Genomic DNA, 20,219 nt, shown 5'->3' with positions numbered 1-20,219 from the left:
CAGAATACCCGTGTTGACCCTCTCACACGCTCTTTTAAGTAACAATAAAGATGTCAATGTGATGTCTACAGTAGATGAATACATCAGCCATCAGTAAACACCGACCCAGATGACTGTTACATAAATTAAAATCCTAAGAAGTCGAGAAAATAGCAGTCACCCATAAAATACCTATTCTCAAGTATTTCCTATTATGTAAGTTGTCCGTTTGCGTACAATTAAATCTTTATACAAGTATGGAAGAACTAAATGCAGAAAAACCTATGGGAGGGCAGGATTTTCTGATTTACTTGCTGGATTTCTTCTTTTTTAAGATTTTATTCATTAACAGAGGGAAAAGAAGGGAGAAAGAGAGGGGGAGAAACATCAATGTGGCTGTCTGGTTGTCCCTCATGCACCCCCTACTGGGGACCTGGCCTGCAACCCAGGCATGTGCCCTGACTGGGAATCGAACTGGGACCCTTTGGTTCACAGGCTGGCACTCAGCCCACGGAGCCACACCAGCCAGGGCTGCCTGCTGGATTCTTCAGAATGATTTCACAACATATTGAGTCCCTAATTTTTTCTACAGACATATTACAAAACTGATAATAAAGTCAGTGATACGATTTTGTGTACAGCATTTCCTTTAGTTATTTAAAGAACACTAAAAGGCTCTAAATTCCCCACCACCTACCAGGCAGCCAGAGGCAGCTCACCGGTAACAGTCTTCCCTACAAGGTTATCGGTTCAATGGCATCTTTAATTCTTACCCACACAACAAATGTCAAGACATCATTTCAGAAGATTACACAACTTGACAAACCATGTTCAACTGTCCCTTTATTGTAAGATGACAGAATTAATTACAAATTTAAATGATAACTCGGTAGTCTTTCGCCAGGCACCAAACATTATTAAAAGCACACTGCTTATTCCAAAATGATCATTGGATGATTCAAAATGTGGAGCAAGAAACATGTCCTGGCAACAGGCTGTGTTAATTCCCTCACGAGAGGGAGCTCGCGCTCCTCACTTTCAGGCGAGGGAGCTGGACTCCAGGAGGAGGCGACACGGAAAGCTTCTGCCACAGCCCCGCTTCCGCTCAGTCAGGGTTTCTAGCCGTCCCAGTCTGGGTGGGTCATTTACATGATCGGCTGCGCCTGGGCCTTCTTTGCAAGCAGCTTCAGATCCGAGATGCACTTGGAGATCGTCTCCTTCTCCTGTGACGAGGAAAGAGAAACCTGGTTAGACCTTCCCAAGGCGGCCTGACACCGGCCTTCTCAAGGGTGCTCCCTGCGGGACCTGGGGGTTCCTCCGCACCCTCAAGAGGAACGCCTGGCTCAGAACGACAGACTACCGGGAATCACTTAATGATGTACACAGGGAAGATGCGACTCTGAGCAAATCCAGGGACTTACAGCCACATCTCAGAACTCGCCACACCCTGCACTTGTGGCCTTTTGACGAGGAAAAATGTCTCAGCTCCTATGCTCGCTCAGGACTCACTGCGTCTGCTGGAACCTGTACGACTCAAGACACCGCCCCACAAGAGAAAATGCTTCGTCGCTGGGCACTCGTCAGAAGTTCCAGAACGAATTAACACGTGCCGAGGCACCCCTGCAGTTAGAATCCCCTGGCTCACAGCTTTCACAAGTGAAACCTACACAGAGTTTGAAGCCAGATGCCCCTGTAACCACGTGCCCCTGGTGTTAACCCGTACGACCAGCTATTAGCTGCTTGCATGGGCGACCACCCGCTAAAGACCACACTAATGAACAGTAGGAATATGGCAAATGTTGGGGATGGAAATAATTGATTTCTTTTCTGTACTTTTTTGTATTTTCCAAGTTTCTTAGTAAGTATATAGTACTTTTATGTAAAAGATGGTTTCTTAAAAAAACTCATTAAATATACTATATATCTGGAAAAGAGAAAATTAGGTCATAAGTAAGTAAAAAATATAAATTTTAAAAAGGAAATCAAGTTCAGGTAAATAATGGAAAACATTTCTGTTCCAGACCAATAAACGAGTGGCAGGAAGAGGAAACGGAATAATCGTCAAGGACCTAGGGCGGAAGAGGCTCGGAAGTAGCCTTGCCCAGTCGCTGAGAGTCACGGAGGAGTGAGCGACACTGGTGGACGGCTCCCAGATGAGGAACCCGGACACAAGTCGGTAACAGGCAGAGCTCTGAGCCACCTGTGGCTTTGACCTCTGAGGTGCGGGACGCTAACCAGACCCTGAGGGCGGAAGAAGCCAGCACGCGAACATGCAGCCGTTTCTAGGCCGCACTCCGCAGGAGAAGCAGCCAGGGCCTGTCTGCAGGCTGAGGTCTCCCGGCCGGCCCCTCCGGTCTTAACACGGCCGTCAGCCGGTGCTCGGGAGAGGCCCCGCCACAACTCCAGAAGCTCCCAACGCCGCGTACCTGCTGTGCGGAGATGCTCTGCACCACGTGCTTCTCCACCCAATTTATCATGTGCTCCTGCTCCTTCCGCCGCATCATGTCCTGCACGGAGATGTGGTAGTCCAGGCGGCTCTTCACCTCCCTGTACACTCTGTGCAGCCGCTCCCGGTAGGTGACCTCCAGGGCCATGGCGATGTTATTCTGAAGCAGAGGTAAGAAACGATGAAAACTGTTTGCACAGCCCAAGGATCACTTCCACTCGGAGGATCCTGCCTCTCCCAGTTTCTGAGTGTTCTTTCTCATTCGGTGTAACTGCCACACAACAGTACAGTAACTCCACATGTACAAATGACGACTCAGCATCTGTATGCGCCGTGAAACGGCCGCTGCATGAGTCCCGTCACCATCTGTCACCACGCACGCACTTCTGGGTTCTGCTGGTTTTATCAGAAAGGCCCCGTCAATGCCAAGGGTGCCGTATCGCTTCTCACGTTCTCTCTGTCTACTTCTATGGTTCCATTTCTCAAGATCTTCAATTCATTTGGAACTTGTTTTAGTACGAGGCGGAAGGCAGGAGACCAACTTTATACTATCGACAGAGGGGCCCCCATCTTTCCGCCCCCACGATGAGAACGCCTCCTACCCAACCTCCCTCTGTGTGTAGGTCCATCCGAACCGTCTCACCTGTTGGCCAACCTTTCTATTCACACCGCACTGCACTGGTTCAAGTTCATTCTAATCTTACAGTGAATCTTAGTATCTGGTAGGACTGTTCCCCATGAATTCACTTTTTCAGAATACTGCTGGATACTCTTTACTTTTTCTATTAATCAACTTTCTCTTCTCTAATCATATCAACTCTTGCCTCCAGAACAGTATCAAATTAATACTGGTGGTAGGAATGTTTTCATCGGCCAGTCTGTGATGAGATTCCTTCCAGGTCTGCCTGTCAGATATAAAGGCCTGGTACATTCACCTGCAGCAGGCCCCCAGCACTCCAAGCACAAGTCCTCAGGCCCCTCCCGCCGCCCCTGCTCTCCTGCTCCCATCTCTCCATCTCCTTCACTGCCTTCGACTCCCAGCGAATGGCCCTCCTTGCCACGTCACTGAGAAAAGGAAGTAATGCAAGACTCCCCACAAACTTCTGCCACCACGTGAGACAGCCCACCTGACCCCACATTCACATATCCTGCCTTCCTCCACGTGACTGTGGCTGACCCACCCACGCTCTCACAGCCCGGCCACTGGGGCGCTCTGCTCCAGGCCCCCTGGTCTCCCGAAGGGCATCATTCCCGCAAATTCCTCCCTCCCCTTCCCTGCACTGACTTTTCTCTCTGCTAACTTCTGTCACATGCTCACATGTAATGGTGCTTTCCATCTTTAAAAAAAAACTGCCTTGACTGCCACACCCTCTCCTCCTAGCTAACTCCTCTGTTCACCATTACAGTAACACTCCTTGACAATCTTTGCAGTTGTCTATACCGACTCCAATTTCTTTCCTTCTGTTTTTTTCCCCAATCTACTGCCATCGCTTCACTAAAATAGCCCTTACTGAGGCCACCAAGAACCTCCACATGGCCACATCCTATGGCAAATTCTCAGGCCCTTTATCACTTGAACGTAAGCGACTACGAATTGAAACACCCACAGTTTCCCTGTGCGTCCCAGTCCTACAGCTTCCAGTGCCGCCTGTCACCTCGGGACCCCCGGAAGTGCAGCCCGCACGTCTCCCCGTCGGGCCCAGACTCACACATCCCAGTCCTAACAGCTCTGCTCCACCACGCCGCGGGCACTTCAGACCCGGGCGCCTGAGACCGAGGCTGCGGCAAGGCTGCCAGCGTGGCCCTTCAAACAGGAGGGAAACCCCATCATGTCTCTGCCTAAAACCCTCAGCGACTTTCTCCTTCTGCTCACTTCCAAGCTCTCACGGAGCCTGTAGGACTTTCCGTGGGCTCGCCCGGCCACACCCCACCTGCTCTCCTTCAGCCGCACCTGCCTCCCTCCTTTGCTTTCACTACACCGAGCAAGCTTCCTGGTATGGGACCTTGCAGTTGTTCCTCCCTCTGCCCGGAACGCTGTCCCCCAGGAATGCACACGGCTCGCAGCACTGCTTCTTCAGGCCTCTGCTCAGGAACCGCACCGGAGGCCTTTCCAGACTGCCCACAGAAACTGGAACTCCCTCCTTGCACACTCTGCCCTTTAACATTCCTTCATTGCTCTGCATAGCGCTTACTGCCACTTGAACTCACGTCTAATAGATTTTCCTTCTGTCCTCTCAAACTCTGGCTAAAACGTAGACTCCATGACGGCAGACTCTGCCTTGTTCTCTGCTGCGATCCCAGAGCCCTGCCCTGCCCTGCCGCTGTCTCCGCAGAGGGAGAACTCCATGATAAGAATGTTAGAGACTAGCATTTGATTCCTTTGAAAAAACTACATCCTCAAAAGTCAGATTTTCTTTGTGTGTACATATTACACATGAGACAGAAAGCGTTCTCTCCTCGTAACCTAAATATGCATGGAAAGAGGTTGTCAAACATTTATGCACCTAAGAATTTTTGGGGATCCTGTTTTTAAAACTATAGACTTTTGGACAGCTGCTAGTAGGGGTTCAAATTGCACAAGTCTTCGAATGGGTCCCAACACCGGCACCGAGTGACTGGCACGCGTGCGGCGCCGAGACCACAAGAAGCATCAGGGGACCAGAGCCTCGCCCCGCGGACACTCCCCTTCCCGCCGCGGGCGCTCCTGTATCGGACGCTCCACCGCCAGGAGCCTCACTTGGAACACGAGGCAGGAAGTGCCGGGCTCAAAGCAACGAACAACACAACACCCGAACTCGTATGTTCCCGACGTTGCTTTAGAAACGAAACGTCTTAGAACCTAATTGTGCTCTGACCACGGCGAAAAGCTCCAGTGCTGCCCGAATCTGCTCTGTGAATTTGGAATGGAAGGTATCAGACGGTCTTATGGCAAATACGTGTCCTCATGACATGCCTTAGACAGTGAATACTATTTTTTAATCAGCTATAAATTAACGACTATTTCCTTTTGTGTGGATCCGAAATGTGTTCTTTCATAACTTGCACTCTTCCTAATTCCAGAGTAATAATCCTAATCAATTACCCACTGGACAGGTCTCCAATGCCTGCAGAGCAGTAACTGCCAACCCCTCCCATCTTCTCTTTCCTGAATGAAACACGCTCCACCTACTCAGCCATTCCTCAGGTAACAGGTTCTGAATTTGCTTCATGTGCACATGGACGAGCGACTTCACTCCCCTTAGGGAGTTCCGAAACCTACCCTCTGGACATCAAACAGGTAATGGCGCTTTTGAACCAGCGCCTGCTGCGACTTCTCCAGATCAATTGCATCCTGGATGCCTTTCATGGAAGCCTGCTTCGCTTCTTCTAGCTGGGCGATTTTTTGCTGCAATTATGGTATTTATAACAAAGATCAGTGAAAGCACCAAGGTTCTAAAAACAGATCCATTTTATTGTTCCTCAAAGTCATACCCCTCATTTATAAAATCACCCACAAGGAAACATACATATAGAAAAAATGCACAAATCCTTAAACTTCTGATCTCAAATTAGTAACTAACAATACCTAGAAGTGTACACATTGTAATTAGGCTAATTTCCAATTATATCGAACACACAGACACACAGGAAAACACCACCTGACGGCCCTGATGCGCCCAGTGCGGCCCAGAGCGGGAACTGGGGTCTGCGGCTCTTACCTCGTTGAGTTTATCAGCGAACTCCCCGACAGAGGCGCCGTACTTTTTCACCATAAAGACGAGCAGCCCTATGGTTGATATGGCAGAAATGGTCTCGGGAGTGACCACGTATATTTCTTTGGACAGGAAATACAGGATGAGCCCAGTTCCGAGCATATAGGGTCCTAGAAGAAGAAAATGTTACTTTATGATGGATATGCCTGGTTGAGAAGGGGAAGACGGAGAGGTACTTCTGTATTCACTCAGTGGCGGGCAAAGTGAAGCCATGACCGACTGAGGAACCGCGGACTGGAAGACACCCAGCCGAGCTGAGAGGCAAGGATCTGGGCTGGAGGAAAGGGGACTCTGCGGCTTGTACAGAGCTGATCAACACAAACAACCTCGGCGTTTAGTTTCCTGCTCCGTAACCCGGGAACAGGGCCCTCTCCCAGGGCCGATGAAACAGAAATGACGGCGTCAAGGGCCTGGCATGGCTGCGCAGCAAACAGCCCCTCCACGAAGATGCAGGTGACTCTTAGGAGGAATCTGTGCAGCGAGACGCACAACTTACTGAATGGGACGCTGCTCGGGACAGAACTTACCCACTCCTGCCCGTTTTTACTGAACAGGAACCTGGCACTGAAGGTTAAAAAAACCCCACAACTATAAAACAGTATGTCTATATAAAGTGAAAATTTAAGTGTTAGGACTCTCGGTTCCTAATCACAATGCTTCACATCCACATAGCTATCTTTCTTCCCCTCACAAAACACTGCGCAGAGACAAGGCAGGCCCCCAGGGCAGCTCTCCCAGTGTTTCCCAGCAAGACTAGCACCAGTGGATGGGAGGCTCTGCCGAGAATGAAAGGGTTGTACTGCAGACCCCGCAGCAACGTGGTGGGTGATAGGGAAGTTAGGGGTGCTGCCCCCACCACCTGGTCCAAAATCCGCATGTAACTTCTGACTCCCACAGAACTTAACCACTAACAGCCTGCTGCTGACAGAAGCCTTACCAGTGAGTAACAAACAGTCAATCAACACGTACTTTGTACACTGTATGGGTTATACACTACATTCAGCAATCAAAACAAGCAGGAGAAAAGAAAATCGTAAGGAAAAGATTTATAGTACTTATGGGAAAACATCTGCATGTAAGTGGACCCTGCAGTCTGAACGCATGTCAAGGGTCAACTAGAGTCTCAAATATATTTTACCCTGAGTTTCCCACACGAAGTTACAAGTTACTTTTTTAAACATTTGCCCTCACAAGGACAATGGTGCGGGGACTGGCTGTGGAAGCGGTGGGGTGGGCTGCATGGGGGGGTAGGGGGAGAAGGGGGTAAAGTGGGATGACTGTCATGGCATCAACAATAAAATAAAATAAAAAAGTAAAAAATTCCCCCTTCAATATAATAGATTGTAAATGTGAATTTGCAAAAAAAAAAAAAAAAGGCCTGTCACATGTAACGTTTTAATGAAGCTCCAAGCACACTAATGTTTCCTGCAAAAGTTTTGGTTAGGGACCTGCTATTTTAGGCTGCTCCCTAGGGGGGTAAAAACAAAGCCTCCGGTTTCCAAGGTTTCCGTCCCAGCAGTACTGGGTTCAGCAAGGAGGGCAGTGCGTGCAGGGGCAAGGACACTCGGTACTCAGAACACCTGGGTTCAAGTACAACTCACGAAGAGAGAATAAACCCTGGCAAATTCTTGATTTCTTAGTTCTTTTTTTTTTAAAGATTTTATTTATTTACTTTTAGAGATGGGATGGGAAAGAGAGAAACATCAGTGTGTGGTTGCCTCTCACATGCCCCCCACTGGGGCCCTGGCCCACAACCCAGGCATGTGCCCTGACTGGGAATTGAACCGGCGACCCTTTGCTTCACAGGCCGGCACTCAGTCCACTGAGCCATACCAGCCAGTGCAGTTTCTTAGTTCTTCTGGATAATAAAAATGTCTTCATAGGACTATTGTAAGCATTAAATAATGTTAAATGAAAACACATTACATTATGAAAATACAAGGTTTCAGAACAGTTTATGCTTTTCTGAGAGGGGAAAAACGGATAAATACGGCCCAATTTCTGTTTTCATGCTTTATTTTTTTTAAAGATTTTATTTATTTATTTATTTTTAGAGAGGGAAGGGAGGGAGAAAGAGAAAAAGAGAAAGAGAGAGAGAGAGAAACATCAATGTACGGTTGCTGGGGGTTATGGCCTGCAACTCAGGCATGTACCCTGGCTGGGAATCGAACCTGGGACACTTTGGTTTTTAACCTGCCGCTCTTTCCATTGTTATCTGACAGTACAGCCTATAGTTCCGCATTTCTGTACTGTGTATCCTGCAATTGAATCTGTGACCCGTGATGGCTGGCTCCCTGGCTCACCACTGTGTGCCTGGACCATTTGATGGACTTGGTACATCCACAGATGGAAAAGACAATGTTAAAATCCCAAACAAATGTATTCCAAAGACAAGTCACAGTAACTCAAGATCCTGTTGCACAGAGCCATTCCCACAGCTTACTTCCACAACTGCTGACTTGACTTGCATGGCACGTGCTAAGAGGTCAGAGGCCACTAACGCCCTGGGTTAGCACTAACCGTGCCACCCGCACGGGCAAACGCTCACCTGTTACGCCGGTTTTAGGATAAAGGAACTGGAAGAATTCCTCGGGGATCAGCCCGTGGCGAACTTTCCCTCCATATTCTGGAAGAGGCGGCACAGGGGCCAGGCTTGGCTGTCCAGTGTGGAAGATCCTGGTTGCCTGCAACACCCTGCAGGCAGCAATTGTGCAAACTCAACGCCCATTCTTTAAAAGAGAACTCAGTGCAGGGACAGTCAGCAGGAACAATGAATGGGGTGAGGACGGAGGCAGTTTCCCACGGTCACAACAGGGAGAGACGAGACCAGGAACGGGAAGGTTAGGGTCGAATGATCAGCTGTGTGACAAGGGTAAATGACCTGGGAGAGCCGTATGTCATCTCCTCCCCAACACTAGGATCCCACTGGTCAGTCTCACCAGTCATCTGTCTGGCACTCTGTCTGCCTACTGTTAGCACTGAAACACATGAGAACACGGACGGCAGCCACAGCACCCGGGTTCAAGTCCTAAACTTGCCACTTGACTTTGAGCAAGCGATTTAAACTCTGTACTGTCCAATTCCCGTACGTGGGAATAAAGGGTACCATCCTGCAGGGCTCTGGTGAGAACTGAGTCAGTACATGTAGAGCGTTTAGAATAGCACCTGGCATATGGTAAAGTTCTATGTAAGCAGTCAGCTTCTACACGCCCACTGTGTTGTGCGCTCCCTGGCAAGAGCTTTGACCTCTGATATTCTGTGTGATAGGGTGCGGACCAACCACACTATGTGAAACAGGGTTTTCAGTGTCAGGCAGATCTAATCACATTCACCTTTGAATTGCATAGCTGCGTACGTCCTGGAAACCTCCCTCCGTTGGTTCTAACACCATTCTCTGAAAGAAAGGTAACGCTCGTGCATCTGGGTTAAACATCTCACTCCCTCACGCTCCTGACTGTCCGCCACAAGGGGCTCGGTGGCTTTGCTTACAAAAACGAGGTATACAGAACCGATTCACCAGTACAGCATGACCAAAGCATTCATTCCACAGATTGACATTTTGAACTCACTATTGCCATTTTTAGGACTGAACTGTTGTACTACAGATTTGCAAGCTATTCTTGTGTTGAAGTAGTCTAAGACTGCATTGTTAGCGATTATAGCAACTGGTATCTCATTAAGTTTCTGATGAAATAAAGTACCCTAGTCTTTTCCCTGTCTGCTATCAAGCTTAGTCTCCCTCACATACCCAGCATGTTTTTGTCCTCCCTCCCCACTCTCCGTGCCTCCTTCCCTGTGCAATGTAACAGTTTACATTACTTCTTTGATTTTGGTTAGTTGCTTGTCTCTTGAATATTATTTTTTTCAATTACAATTTATATTCAATAGTATTTTGTTTTAGTTTCAGGTGCACAGTATAGTGTGAATATTATTTCTGCCTCCCAGTTTATTAGCTACCCTACCAAGCTTTTGAAACCTGAGAACCATGCTTGAGATTCTTTCATTTAGATCAGGGTTTTCTCAAGCTCAGCACCACCGACACCTGGGACTACTGACAATTCTTTGTTGCGGAAGACAGTTCCGTGCACTGCAGAGTGACCAGCAGCGTCTCCGCGGCCTTTACACACTGCAGGCACCTAGTGTCGCACCCCCACCTTCCCACCCAGGGGTGACAACCAAAAAGTTTCCAGACTGTGACAAGAGTCCTGTGGAGGGAACCACTGACTTTAATCACAGCACTAAAGAACTCCCTTTAGGCTGACACAAATCCCTTCCCACTTGGCTGGCTTAGTTCGCGCCCTTACCTCCTCTCTTCTGGTCAAATACCCCTTAAACCCAGCCCTCTCCACACTGTCGCCAAAGTTTTTAAAATGCAAATTTGACTTAGAAACTCCAGCAAGCTCTCTCCTGCCTAGAGAAAACAAACTCATATAACACACGATTCAGCACCTGTCAAATTTTATACCCTCACCTCTCTTCTCTCTCCTACCCTCTAGCCATATGAAAGTACTTAACAGTCTCAACAACAAACAAAACAATAAAAACATGCCTCGTGCCACTCCTTCTGTCTGACATGCCTCCCACCCAGCCTTCAGAACACCTCGAGGACATCCTTTACAAAGGTCTCTGCAGTCTTGGGCTAACGGCCATTCATTCCACAAACCATTCACCGACTGACTCGGTACTTATGTCAGGCCCTGAGAGCACGGCGGTGAGCAGACCCAGTCCTGACCTTCCACTCCCTAGCAGGGGTGTGGGGTGTGCATGCACAGGCCCACAGGCAATTTCAGGCAGCTGTTCTAAATCCCATGGAGAAAGAAGGAGCAAGGGAAGGGGAGAGGGAGCAATGGAGTGGGCGGAAGGCTTTTTTTTGGTGGGAGGCCTGAGGACAGGTGAGCCAAGGACCAGGGGAAAGAGAGAAGAGTCCGAGGCAAAAATATGCTAGCAGTTTTCAAAGGACAAGCAGGAAGACCACTGTAACCACAGAATGAGCTAAGACAACGGGAGGAGATATATAAAGAGGTGGGAAGGGATGGATGCATTTTGGGTCTTCTGGGTTCTGTAAGTTTGGATTTTATTTCAAGTGGGATGGGGAACTCTGAAGGGTTTGTGGAGGGGCTCGGGCGAGGGGACGGACATAATCCCTGTCGCTACTGTGAGAACGGGCTGCACTGGGAAAGACAGAGATGCAAGGAAACTAGTGAAGACTCCTGAAATCGCATAAGTGGAGGCTGATGGAGGTCCATGCCCAGGAGCAGTGGTGGTGGCAGAAGGGGTCAGGGTCCAGATCTCAGCTGGTGGAGAGCCTTGCTGATGTATGAGATGTGGAATGTGAAAGATGGTGAAATCGAGCATGTTCCTTGTATGTTATGTGTGTATCTTGTGTATTTTATTTATTACCCATATAATGATTACTTATCAGTCTGTATGGAGTCTCTTACTTTTTCCTCTGGTAAGTTGGAAGCAGTCAATTATGGTCTCGTTTTACTGCATACACAAAAATAACCGCAGGTAGAGGAAAGCCACTTTTTCTAGCCATAGTACAGTTACCAAATTTGGCAAGATTTAGGGCTAAAATCAGAAATTCCTCCCCCAAAACTGACATGTTTTATGAAATAATATTAACAACAGCTGCTAACATTTACTAAGCACATACTATGTACCAGGCACTGTTCTTACAGTTTCACGGAAATAAAGTCTTGTAATTTTCAGAACCCACAGCGTGCTATTACCTCCACTTTGCAGATAAGGAGACTGAGGTCACACAGCTGCTAAGTGGCGAGGTCCGGTGTCCCTCGCCCTTCCAGCTCTGAAGTCCTCGCTCTAACCCACTGCTCTATAGCCACCCCCACTGTAGACTGTGTGAGCTCCATAAAGGCAGGCACTTAGCCTCACTCACCTTTCTATCTCTGGTTCTATGAGTAGCAAATAAATACCTACTGAGTCAATGCATTTCTCTAACTCTTCTGATCTGACAGGGAAAGTCAGACTCTGGGATACAGAGCAAAAGCAATGCACTTCACAACCAAACTTGCTCACTCATATGTGGGATAGGAAACAGAAAGCCATGAACTAACAAAACAAACTCACGGACACAGACAACAGCATGAAGGTCACCAGAGGGGAAGGAAGACGAGGTTAAAGGGGGCCCAATATATGATGACCGAAGGAGCACACAGTGCAATATACAGACGATGCACGAGAGAACTGTGGGCTTGAAACTTAATGTTAACCAATGTCACCCCAATAAATTTAACTAAAAAGAAAGCAAAAACGTGTTCTTGGGTATGCAAAAATTCTTCCTCTAGGAACTCTGATGGGAGCTTTGGCAGTTACATCTAGCTGAAGGTCACAGGGAGATGGGCGGGGCTTAGAAGACAACAAAACCAGTTTGTAGTTCAGGTAGAACACATCATTTGAACCCTTCAACTTTCACATTATGTGATACGACGATGCTGTTCCAGGCAGTTACAAAAGCCCCAATGTTTGAATGATGCTTTACGAGTTCCAAAATTTCTTAAAGAAAGGTCATTCCTGGCCCGAAGCTAAGAGAAGGTCCCCGAGAAGCGAAAAGTGATGCTAAACCAAGGACGAAGGGGCGTTATTACACCCCTCTTACTCACCCTGGTCCGAGGAGGGCTGCGCTCTTCAGAGAGGGGCCTGCAAATGCACAAGGCGCAGGTCAGCAAGGTCAAGGTGAAATCTGGTTTGCCCCTTCCTCCGTCCCCCCGGGGCCCGGTCACTAAGGCCATTCAAACCCTCTTTCCTGTCCCCCGAGACCTCACGCTCACCTTCCGAGAGGCGCTAATAAATCCCCATTCAGGCCCATGTCCCGCTGCGCCTTTCTTCGCCCCTTTTCCTTCCACCCCCTCCATATAACCCCAGACGGGCTGCTTTAGAGTCACTGACAGGTCAGACCACGGTCTGCACCTCTTACCTGCTGCGGCGGCAGCGGAAAGTACCACTCGAGACAGCATGGTCCGCGAGGGTCCGCTCGGAGCTCTTGGCGTCCCGGTGACCCGGACGAGAGAATCCGTCAGGGGCAGAAGCAAGATGGTCGCTCGCAAGTATCGCGAGAAAAGAACGTGAACTCTCGTTCCCTTCAACTTCCTGTCGAATTTTTTTCTCTCGCGATAAGAAGCACAAAGCGAGGTGAACCTATTGCTGAGGGCGGCAGCCGGAAAGCAGAATGAAAGGTAGAAGCAATTCTCGCGAGATGTAGAGAGCCTGCCAGTCCAGAGGGGCGGAGGCCCAGAGAGGTACCACGTGGGAACTCTCCGGGCTCAATCTCCTGCGGACGGCCACTTTGGGTCTAGGTTGGCATTGAAACCGTGGACATGAGGAAGGAAACGCCGCCTCCTGTAGTGCCCCCGGCGGCCCGCGAGTGGAACCTTCCCCCTAATGCGCCCGCCTGTATGGAGCGGCAGTTGGAGGCTGCGCGGTACCGGTCGGGTGAGCGGAGATCGCGGGCCTGGGGCTCCCTCACCCCGGCTCGGGAGGACCCTTCCCCAGACTAGTCCTTCAAGCCTGCCCCCGCCCCGCCTGCCACCCTGGTCCCTCCCTCGCTGAGCTCTGTCCCCAACTGTGCCCCGTGTTCCTGAGCTCAAATCCAGGCCCGCATGGTTTTCTGTGCGGTCGCCATGGAGACGAGCCCTTACACGCCTCATGCGCTGACAGCTTGTACCTCCTTTAGATGGAGCGCTCCTGCTTGGGGCTTCAAGCCTGAGTGGTCGCTGCTGGGCTGGCTCCCTCTGGCTGTTCAAAGACCCCTGTGCCGCCCCCAATGAAGGCTTCTGCTCCGCTGGAGTCCAGACGGAGGCCGGAGTGGCTGACCTCACTTGGGTGGGGGACAAAGGTATCCTGGTGGCTTCCGATTCAGGTGAGTCACTTTCTCCTCAGTCTCGCAGGGGGAATGGAGGCCAAGGGGCACAGGTCCGGCTAGGTTCAGTCTTTCATGCCCCAAACTGAGTTCTTGGGGGAGCTTGAGGGTGTTGGGTTTGGGTAGGTAGAAATGCCTTTTCCGAGATTCTAAATGGCTGGATGGAAGATTCTAGCAAAATCCACAATAAAATTAAGAAATGGGGTTGCATTCGCTTTTCCTTCTATGTAACCTGCCCCGTATCCCCCCAATCCAGACCAAGCCAATCTGTGCTGTCTCTTCCCATTTTTTTCTTCATAAATGTCTTTACTCTGCTTTCTTTGTTTTGAGTGTCAGACTCAGTAGTGGAGACTTTGTTATTTAAAAAAAAAAACACAGAATTTGGGTGTTGGCAGGCTTCACTGGGACGGGTAGATGTGGACAGTAAAAACTGACCCTCTCTGACAGTTGAACTTCAACACTTCATGTACTCAGGACAACTTCTGGGGTGTTTCCAGCACTTAGCCAGTCACTGTGCAAGACACTGAGTTATTCAGCGTGTTTTTTTAAGACTCCGTGACATGTGTATTGAAACTGTTCAGCAAATACTTACTATAATTAGGAAGCTTTGTCGTCCTTTTCTCCCAGGAACTTCTTTTCCGGTGTTTTCTCACTGGAAGTGGGATAATGGATTTTACTGGCTGTTCCATCTTTTTCTAGAAGCCTTCCCCACCTAATTGTCTGGACCATTACTAGGAAAAGAGTAATGCTGGCATAGAGGCTAACCCTTCCAGCGATATGGACTTCGCTATTATAGAAATAACTTACTTCATTAGCGTAGTGATGATGGGCTACTTGGGTCCCGGGAGTGAGTCGCTGTCCTGGTGGAATTCAAGCTTGCTTCCGTCCCTTTGCATCCTCTCCCTGACAGGTGCTGTCGAACTGTGGGAGCTGGACGAGAACGAGACACTCATCGTCAGCAAGTTCTGCAAGTACGAGCACGACGACATCGTGTGCAGCGTCAGCGTGCTGCGCTCCGGCACGCAGGCTGTCAGCGGGAGCCAGGACTTCTGGTGGGTCCTCGCCCTCAGCACTCCTGTCCCTGGGCCTCCTGTGGGTGTCCTCACCGTCCGATTAGCCTTATTGTATAACGCTTCGGACTCGTCGTGAGAACCCAGTGACTAACGCGGCGTGTCTGTAAGGTTTCCCCAGAGGGCTTGCAATCCACTGAAGTATCCATTTCCCTTTGCTTCTTAGCATCAAGGTTTGGGACCTGCCTCAGCAGATGGTGCTGAACTCGTACCGGGGTGAGTGCCCACCCTTCCTTCCCAGTCCTGGCCTCAGCTGCGTCGTTCTTGTTTTTCCCATCGGGCTCCCTGGACTTGGCTTGGACGTCAGTCAGGGGCATCAGGCCCTTGCTGTCCTGCCTGCTGGTTCTCTTCCACAGGCATCCGTCCCTTGTCCTTTCCCTTAACTCCCTGCCTCTGTTGATGGCCTCACCCCCTTCTCGGCCACCCGGGGCTCTCACTCACAGTCACCTTCCACTCCCCTGCTTCTGCTCTCAGTCGGTCACCGCGTTCCTGTGCGCCTTGTTCCATGTGGCAGTGACCTTCCCTCCCACTGCTCGTGCTCCCGTTTGCTTCCATGCCTCACCTCACACGGACGGACAGTGGCACTCGTCTCTGCACTTGTCACCTCTGCTCTGCCACTGGTTCCTTGTGGCTTGCAGACCAGAGTCCCACTGTCCTGGCACAGCCTTCGAGCCCTTTTACCGTCACCGCCCCTTCCTTCAGGCATTGCGCAGTAGCTAAACCCGGCCCCAGCATATCCTTGGCCTTCCCCAAGTAGGAGCCTTGAGGCCTAGGAATCTGTCCTGTTTCTCAAGATTCCCATCCTTAGACAGACGGAGATAAGTCGGGTGTGGGAGGGGCAAGGCGGCCCCTTCCCTGTGTTTCACCCGGGGGCTCTGTCCTTGCTCTGCGGCTCTCGGGGAGAAGCCCCTTTTGTGTCGCACGTTTGCTGGTCACACCGCCGAGCACTGTACCGCGGCGAGCTTTGGGACACAGCTGCGTGTTCCTTCTGTGGCGGGGGAGAAGGTGTCTGCGGAGGGAGAGGCGGGGAAGAGCCCGGAGAGACTGCGGGCAGCTCCTCGGTCACTGTCGGGAAGGAGGACATTCAGGAGGGCGACACCCCTAACACCCTGGGTGCCCAGAACCCCGCCGAGGCGTGCGCCCGGCGGGGTGGAGGTTACTGCTGCACAGTGGGGGGCCAGCTACGAGTTTCCTCCCTGTTCTTCAGCCCCTGATTTCTCTCGCATCATCTTTGCTAATTGGATTTTTTCCCTAAGCCTTTTTAGGTTTTATAACTCCATCACCATTTCCTCTTAGGTTTGGTCTAATTCAGTATCTCATGAAACATAGTAAATGGCATCCGGAGACCAGGCCTGTCGCTCACACCCTCCCTCTGCCCCCTGGGCGGCGGGGTTAGGGGGGCGGTCTGGGCTGTTCGGTGGCGGTGCCTCCGGCTTCTCCTGCATCAGATTCCCCTCCTCTCTCCTCCGCAGCTCACTCGGGGCAGGTCACCCGTGTTGCCGCCTCTCCCCACCAGGACTCGGTGTTTCTCTCGTGCAGCGAGGTGAGACATGGCCTCTACTCCCTCCCCGCTCCCCAGCCCCTAGGCCAGTGTCCAGTGTGGCGACCCCCTGACCCGCAGCTGCTGCTTTGGGTCTGAAGCCCCTTTCTGCTCCTCTGCTCCCAGGACAGTCGGATTCTGCTCTGGGATACCCGCTGCCCCAAGCCGGCGTCGCAGATGGGTGAGTCTGAGAGCCGGCCGTGGGCGGGCGGTACTGTGAGCCCGCCCGGAAGGGGCTTGCCTCTGGCGGGGTTGAAGGACAAGCTGCCGAATGCCCCGCTGCTGTGGCCTGAGTTACACAATCGCTTTCTTTGTTGCTGAGGGTCTGCTAACCCCGTTTTGTGCAGTGGGCCCCACGGGGGAGGGCTGGGTCCTGGGTGGGCGACTTAATTCCCCTTTCCTGGAAGGGCCAGCACAGGGCCAGAGCTGGTATCTTCGTGCCGTATGCTCGAAACCTGCCTGTGACTTGTGTCCGGAGAGGGCAGGAGGCTGGTGGCCCAGTGAGGTTGTGAGGGCCGAGGAGGAGGAGGGCACAGCTGCCTGGGTGGGCTGGGGGGACCGAGTGCAGCGCTCCCGGACCTCAGTGGGGCTCCATCCGGGAGGCTGCCTCTCGGAGCCGGGCTCCGGGTCTCGCCCCAACCCCTCCTCTGTCCTCTGCAGGCTGCAGTGCCTCTGGCCACCTTCCTACCGCCCTGGCTTGGCATCCTAAGCAGAGCGAAGTCTTTGTCTTCGGTGAGGGCGACAAAGGAGCCGTGTGGGGGCTCTGGGGAGGGGAGGGCGGGAAGGGGCAGTGCCAGCTCCACACCCTCGAGGCTCCATCCTCGTCCTCGGCGCGCCTGGGCACCGGATGGCTTATGCTGATGGAGGGCCGGGAGGGGCGGGGACCCAAAAGTGGTTTCAGTTCAGCTTTGGGCAACATGGTGATTTTTCCCCCGGGGGATGTGAGTCCCGATTGTTGGTTCCGGTTCTTGTATCCTGGACATGGCTGGAAGTCAGTGGGCCCCAGAGCACACGGGTTACTCACTATGCAGCAGGTCCTCAAGTGATGTCATTTCACTCAACGTCGTTTGTTACAACGTTGATGGGACATCCTAGGAAGTAACTCTTGTATCCGTTCGCCTGCAGTCACGTTGGTTTCCTTGTATGTCGTTTTCCTTAGACTCACAGAATCAGGGGGCCACGTTAGTGAGGACTTACCGTGGAGGGGGTTCCGGTACACTGTGGGTAGTTGTAGTGCTGTGCTGGTGACGTGGTTTGTGGTTAAAACAACCACTTCATCATCCATTGACTTAATTCCCACAGCCGCCAGCGACTGCTCGTCCCCACTCACCCAGAGAGGAAACTGGTCCTCGGCCGGCTGACTTGTCCAGCCTCGAGGGACGGGCATTCGGGTCCAGGCCCGGCTGCCCCGGGCGCCCCGGCCCTCCCCCATGTGACGCGCCCTGTCTTCTCTGCAGGCGATGAGAACGGCACCGTCTCCCTCGTGGACACCAAGAGTGCGGGCTGCGCCCTCAGCTCGGCGGTGCACTCCCAGTGCGTCACGGGGCTGGTGTTCTCCCCACACAGGTACTGTCCTTTGTCACCGGGGCCTGCTGGGCGTGAACGGGCCCAGCCAGGGGGCAGGGTCGCTCTGGCCAAGACCTAGCCGAGTGGGTTTGCTCTCCTGAGCATTCAGAGCGTCCGCCGTCTGCCACCCTTTGTTGGGTGGTGCGGTCCCGTCTGCCGTGGCTAAAAGGCCCGTGCGTCTGGGTGGTGGCTGGAGCTGCAGGGAGGGGCCGGGCGGGGCGGTTAGCCACAGGCTGCGTGTCACCCGGGGCTCCCCTGTGTCCCTCATCTCTGCGTGGGCCCTGTGACGGGGACCCGAGGAGCAGCCAGACCGTAGCCCGACTCAGGGGTCGGGCCGGGGGCTGCCACGCAGGGTGTGTCGGGTCCCACGGGCTGCGCCTTTCACACCCCCCCTCCCGTCCTAGCGCCCCCCTGCTGGCGTCGGTCAGCGAGGACTGCTCCCTCGCCCTGCTGGACTCGGGCCTGTCCGCGGTGTAAGTGTGGGGGGCGGGGGGGGCGGCAGGGCGGGGGGCCGGCTCCTTCCCCTCCTGCAGGAGAGTGCGTTGTCCTCCTTCAAGGGGACTGGCTGAAGGCCACCGCCCTGCTCCTGCGGCCGGCGCACAACCAGCTCTGTCCCTGGGAGGGGAGGAAGGTGGCGGCGGGTGGGATTCTAGGGCTGGCGTTCTGTCTCCCGGAGGGCGGGCTGCCCTTTCCGCAGAGAGAACCACAGCGGAATGCAGCCTGTTGGGGGGACAGGCACCCCACAGAACATCTGAAGTGTGCTTGCTGCTTGGCCTCGATGTGCCGTCTGATCTGGGCCGCCCACACCCCTGCCTGTGCCGGAGTCGCCCCTGAGTCCGGGGCCGTAGGGATGGAGGAAACCCTGGAGGGTAGCCACGCTGCTCTCCTGCCGGCAGCCCCACACCCACGGGTGGCGTGGGTGTGGGCGTGGGTGTGTCGAGTTCTTTCCCTCCTGCCCCCTACCTCACTCGAACTCTCCTGTTCCAGGTTCCGAAGCAGAGCCCACAGAGACTTCGTGAGGGATGTCACGTGGTCTCCACTCAACCACTCCCTCCTGACCACCGTGGGCTGGGACCACCGGGTCATCCACCACGTGGTGCTCACGGATGCTCCCCCAGCCCCGGGGCCTAACAGTGTCGCTGAGTAGGCCGGGTTGAAGACAAAAGGCAAACCCCCCCCCGGAGTAGCCTCGCCCTTTGCCCCTGCCCCTCAGTGCGTGAGGCCGTGCGGAGGCCTCCGAGGCAGGCTGACGCCCGGATCTGGGCATCACTGGGCGTGTCTCCCAGCCGGGGGTGTCTGGGTGCTGGGATCCTGTAGTCGCAGGGAAGAAAACCTTCCTGGAAGATGGGTTGGTGTGTACATCTGAGTGTGTGTGTGTGTGTGTGTGTATAGTTTTTGGTTGTAGGGGGGATAAGAAGTCCATCCCACGTTGTTCCTGGGGCTCACCCTCCCCACCACCCTGAAACAGAGTTCACAAAAGGGTTTTGTGCTTCCCATGTGGCTGTGCGTGAGGAATTGGCCACAACTGGGTGGCGTGTGGGACGTGGGCATTCCTGGACTGGAGGACGCAGCTCGCAGGCCACTCACGGACATCGGAGCGTTTTAGTAGACTGATCCACCGCGGGTGTGGGCGGTGCCGCATTCATGCATTCACGGAAATCCACCCTCCTCACCCTGAGGAAGAGCCGCATCGCTCACCACGGTTCTGCACATCTTGCCATTGAACTGACTCAGAAATCCATTTTCTGGCCCAATAAAATGTGACTGGTGCCTGTGTGATGCCTCCCCGCCTCCCATGGAGTTGTGTACGTGCGAGATGGGTGTCTTTCTGTCTCAGATGCCACGGGGGTAGTTGGGGGTGCGGGGGAGGGCTTAGCGGCGTTTCAGCGAAGGTAAAGCCAGAGCAGACGTGCAGAGAAACGCTGCCACTTTCCTTACCTGCACGCAGCCTGGGGCTCACCCCTCCTGCCTCCGGACCCCTTTCTGT

At 52.6% G+C, this 20,219-nt stretch overlaps 2 protein-coding genes across 2 annotated transcripts; one reads left to right on the top strand and one right to left on the bottom strand.

Moving 5' to 3' along the window:
* Positions 1-802: 802 nt before the first annotated feature.
* On the bottom strand, positions 803-13,272 carry ATP5PB (ATP synthase peripheral stalk-membrane subunit b). The gene is made up of 7 exons (XM_028502905.2): positions 13,115-13,272; positions 12,801-12,837; positions 8,726-8,871; positions 6,124-6,287; positions 5,685-5,810; positions 2,406-2,585; positions 803-1,202 (listed from the first exon to the last, which is right to left on the bottom strand). Exons 1-7 carry the CDS (start codon positions 13,152-13,154, stop codon positions 1,125-1,127), a joined length of 771 nt encoding a protein of 256 aa, XP_028358706.1. The 5' UTR covers positions 13,155-13,272; the 3' UTR covers positions 803-1,124.
* Positions 13,273-13,345: 73 nt separating this feature from the next.
* Positions 13,346-20,019, top strand: WDR77 (WD repeat domain 77). Its single transcript, XM_028502760.1, has 10 exons — positions 13,346-13,629; positions 13,871-14,056; positions 14,967-15,108; positions 15,293-15,342; positions 16,599-16,669; positions 16,793-16,847; positions 17,327-17,398; positions 18,124-18,232; positions 18,637-18,705; positions 19,220-20,019. Exons 1-10 carry the CDS (start codon positions 13,515-13,517, stop codon positions 19,377-19,379), a joined length of 1,029 nt encoding a protein of 342 aa, XP_028358561.1. The 5' UTR covers positions 13,346-13,514; the 3' UTR covers positions 19,380-20,019.
* The last annotated feature ends 200 nt before the right edge of the window (positions 20,020-20,219 follow it).

Source organism: Phyllostomus discolor, chromosome 14 (assembly GCF_004126475.2).
Source record: "Phyllostomus discolor isolate MPI-MPIP mPhyDis1 chromosome 14, mPhyDis1.pri.v3, whole genome shotgun sequence".
NCBI lineage: Eukaryota > Metazoa > Chordata > Mammalia > Chiroptera > Phyllostomidae > Phyllostomus > Phyllostomus discolor.
Note: the sequence above shows the minus strand (reverse complement) of the source record. Positions and strands in the feature narration are given on the sequence as shown.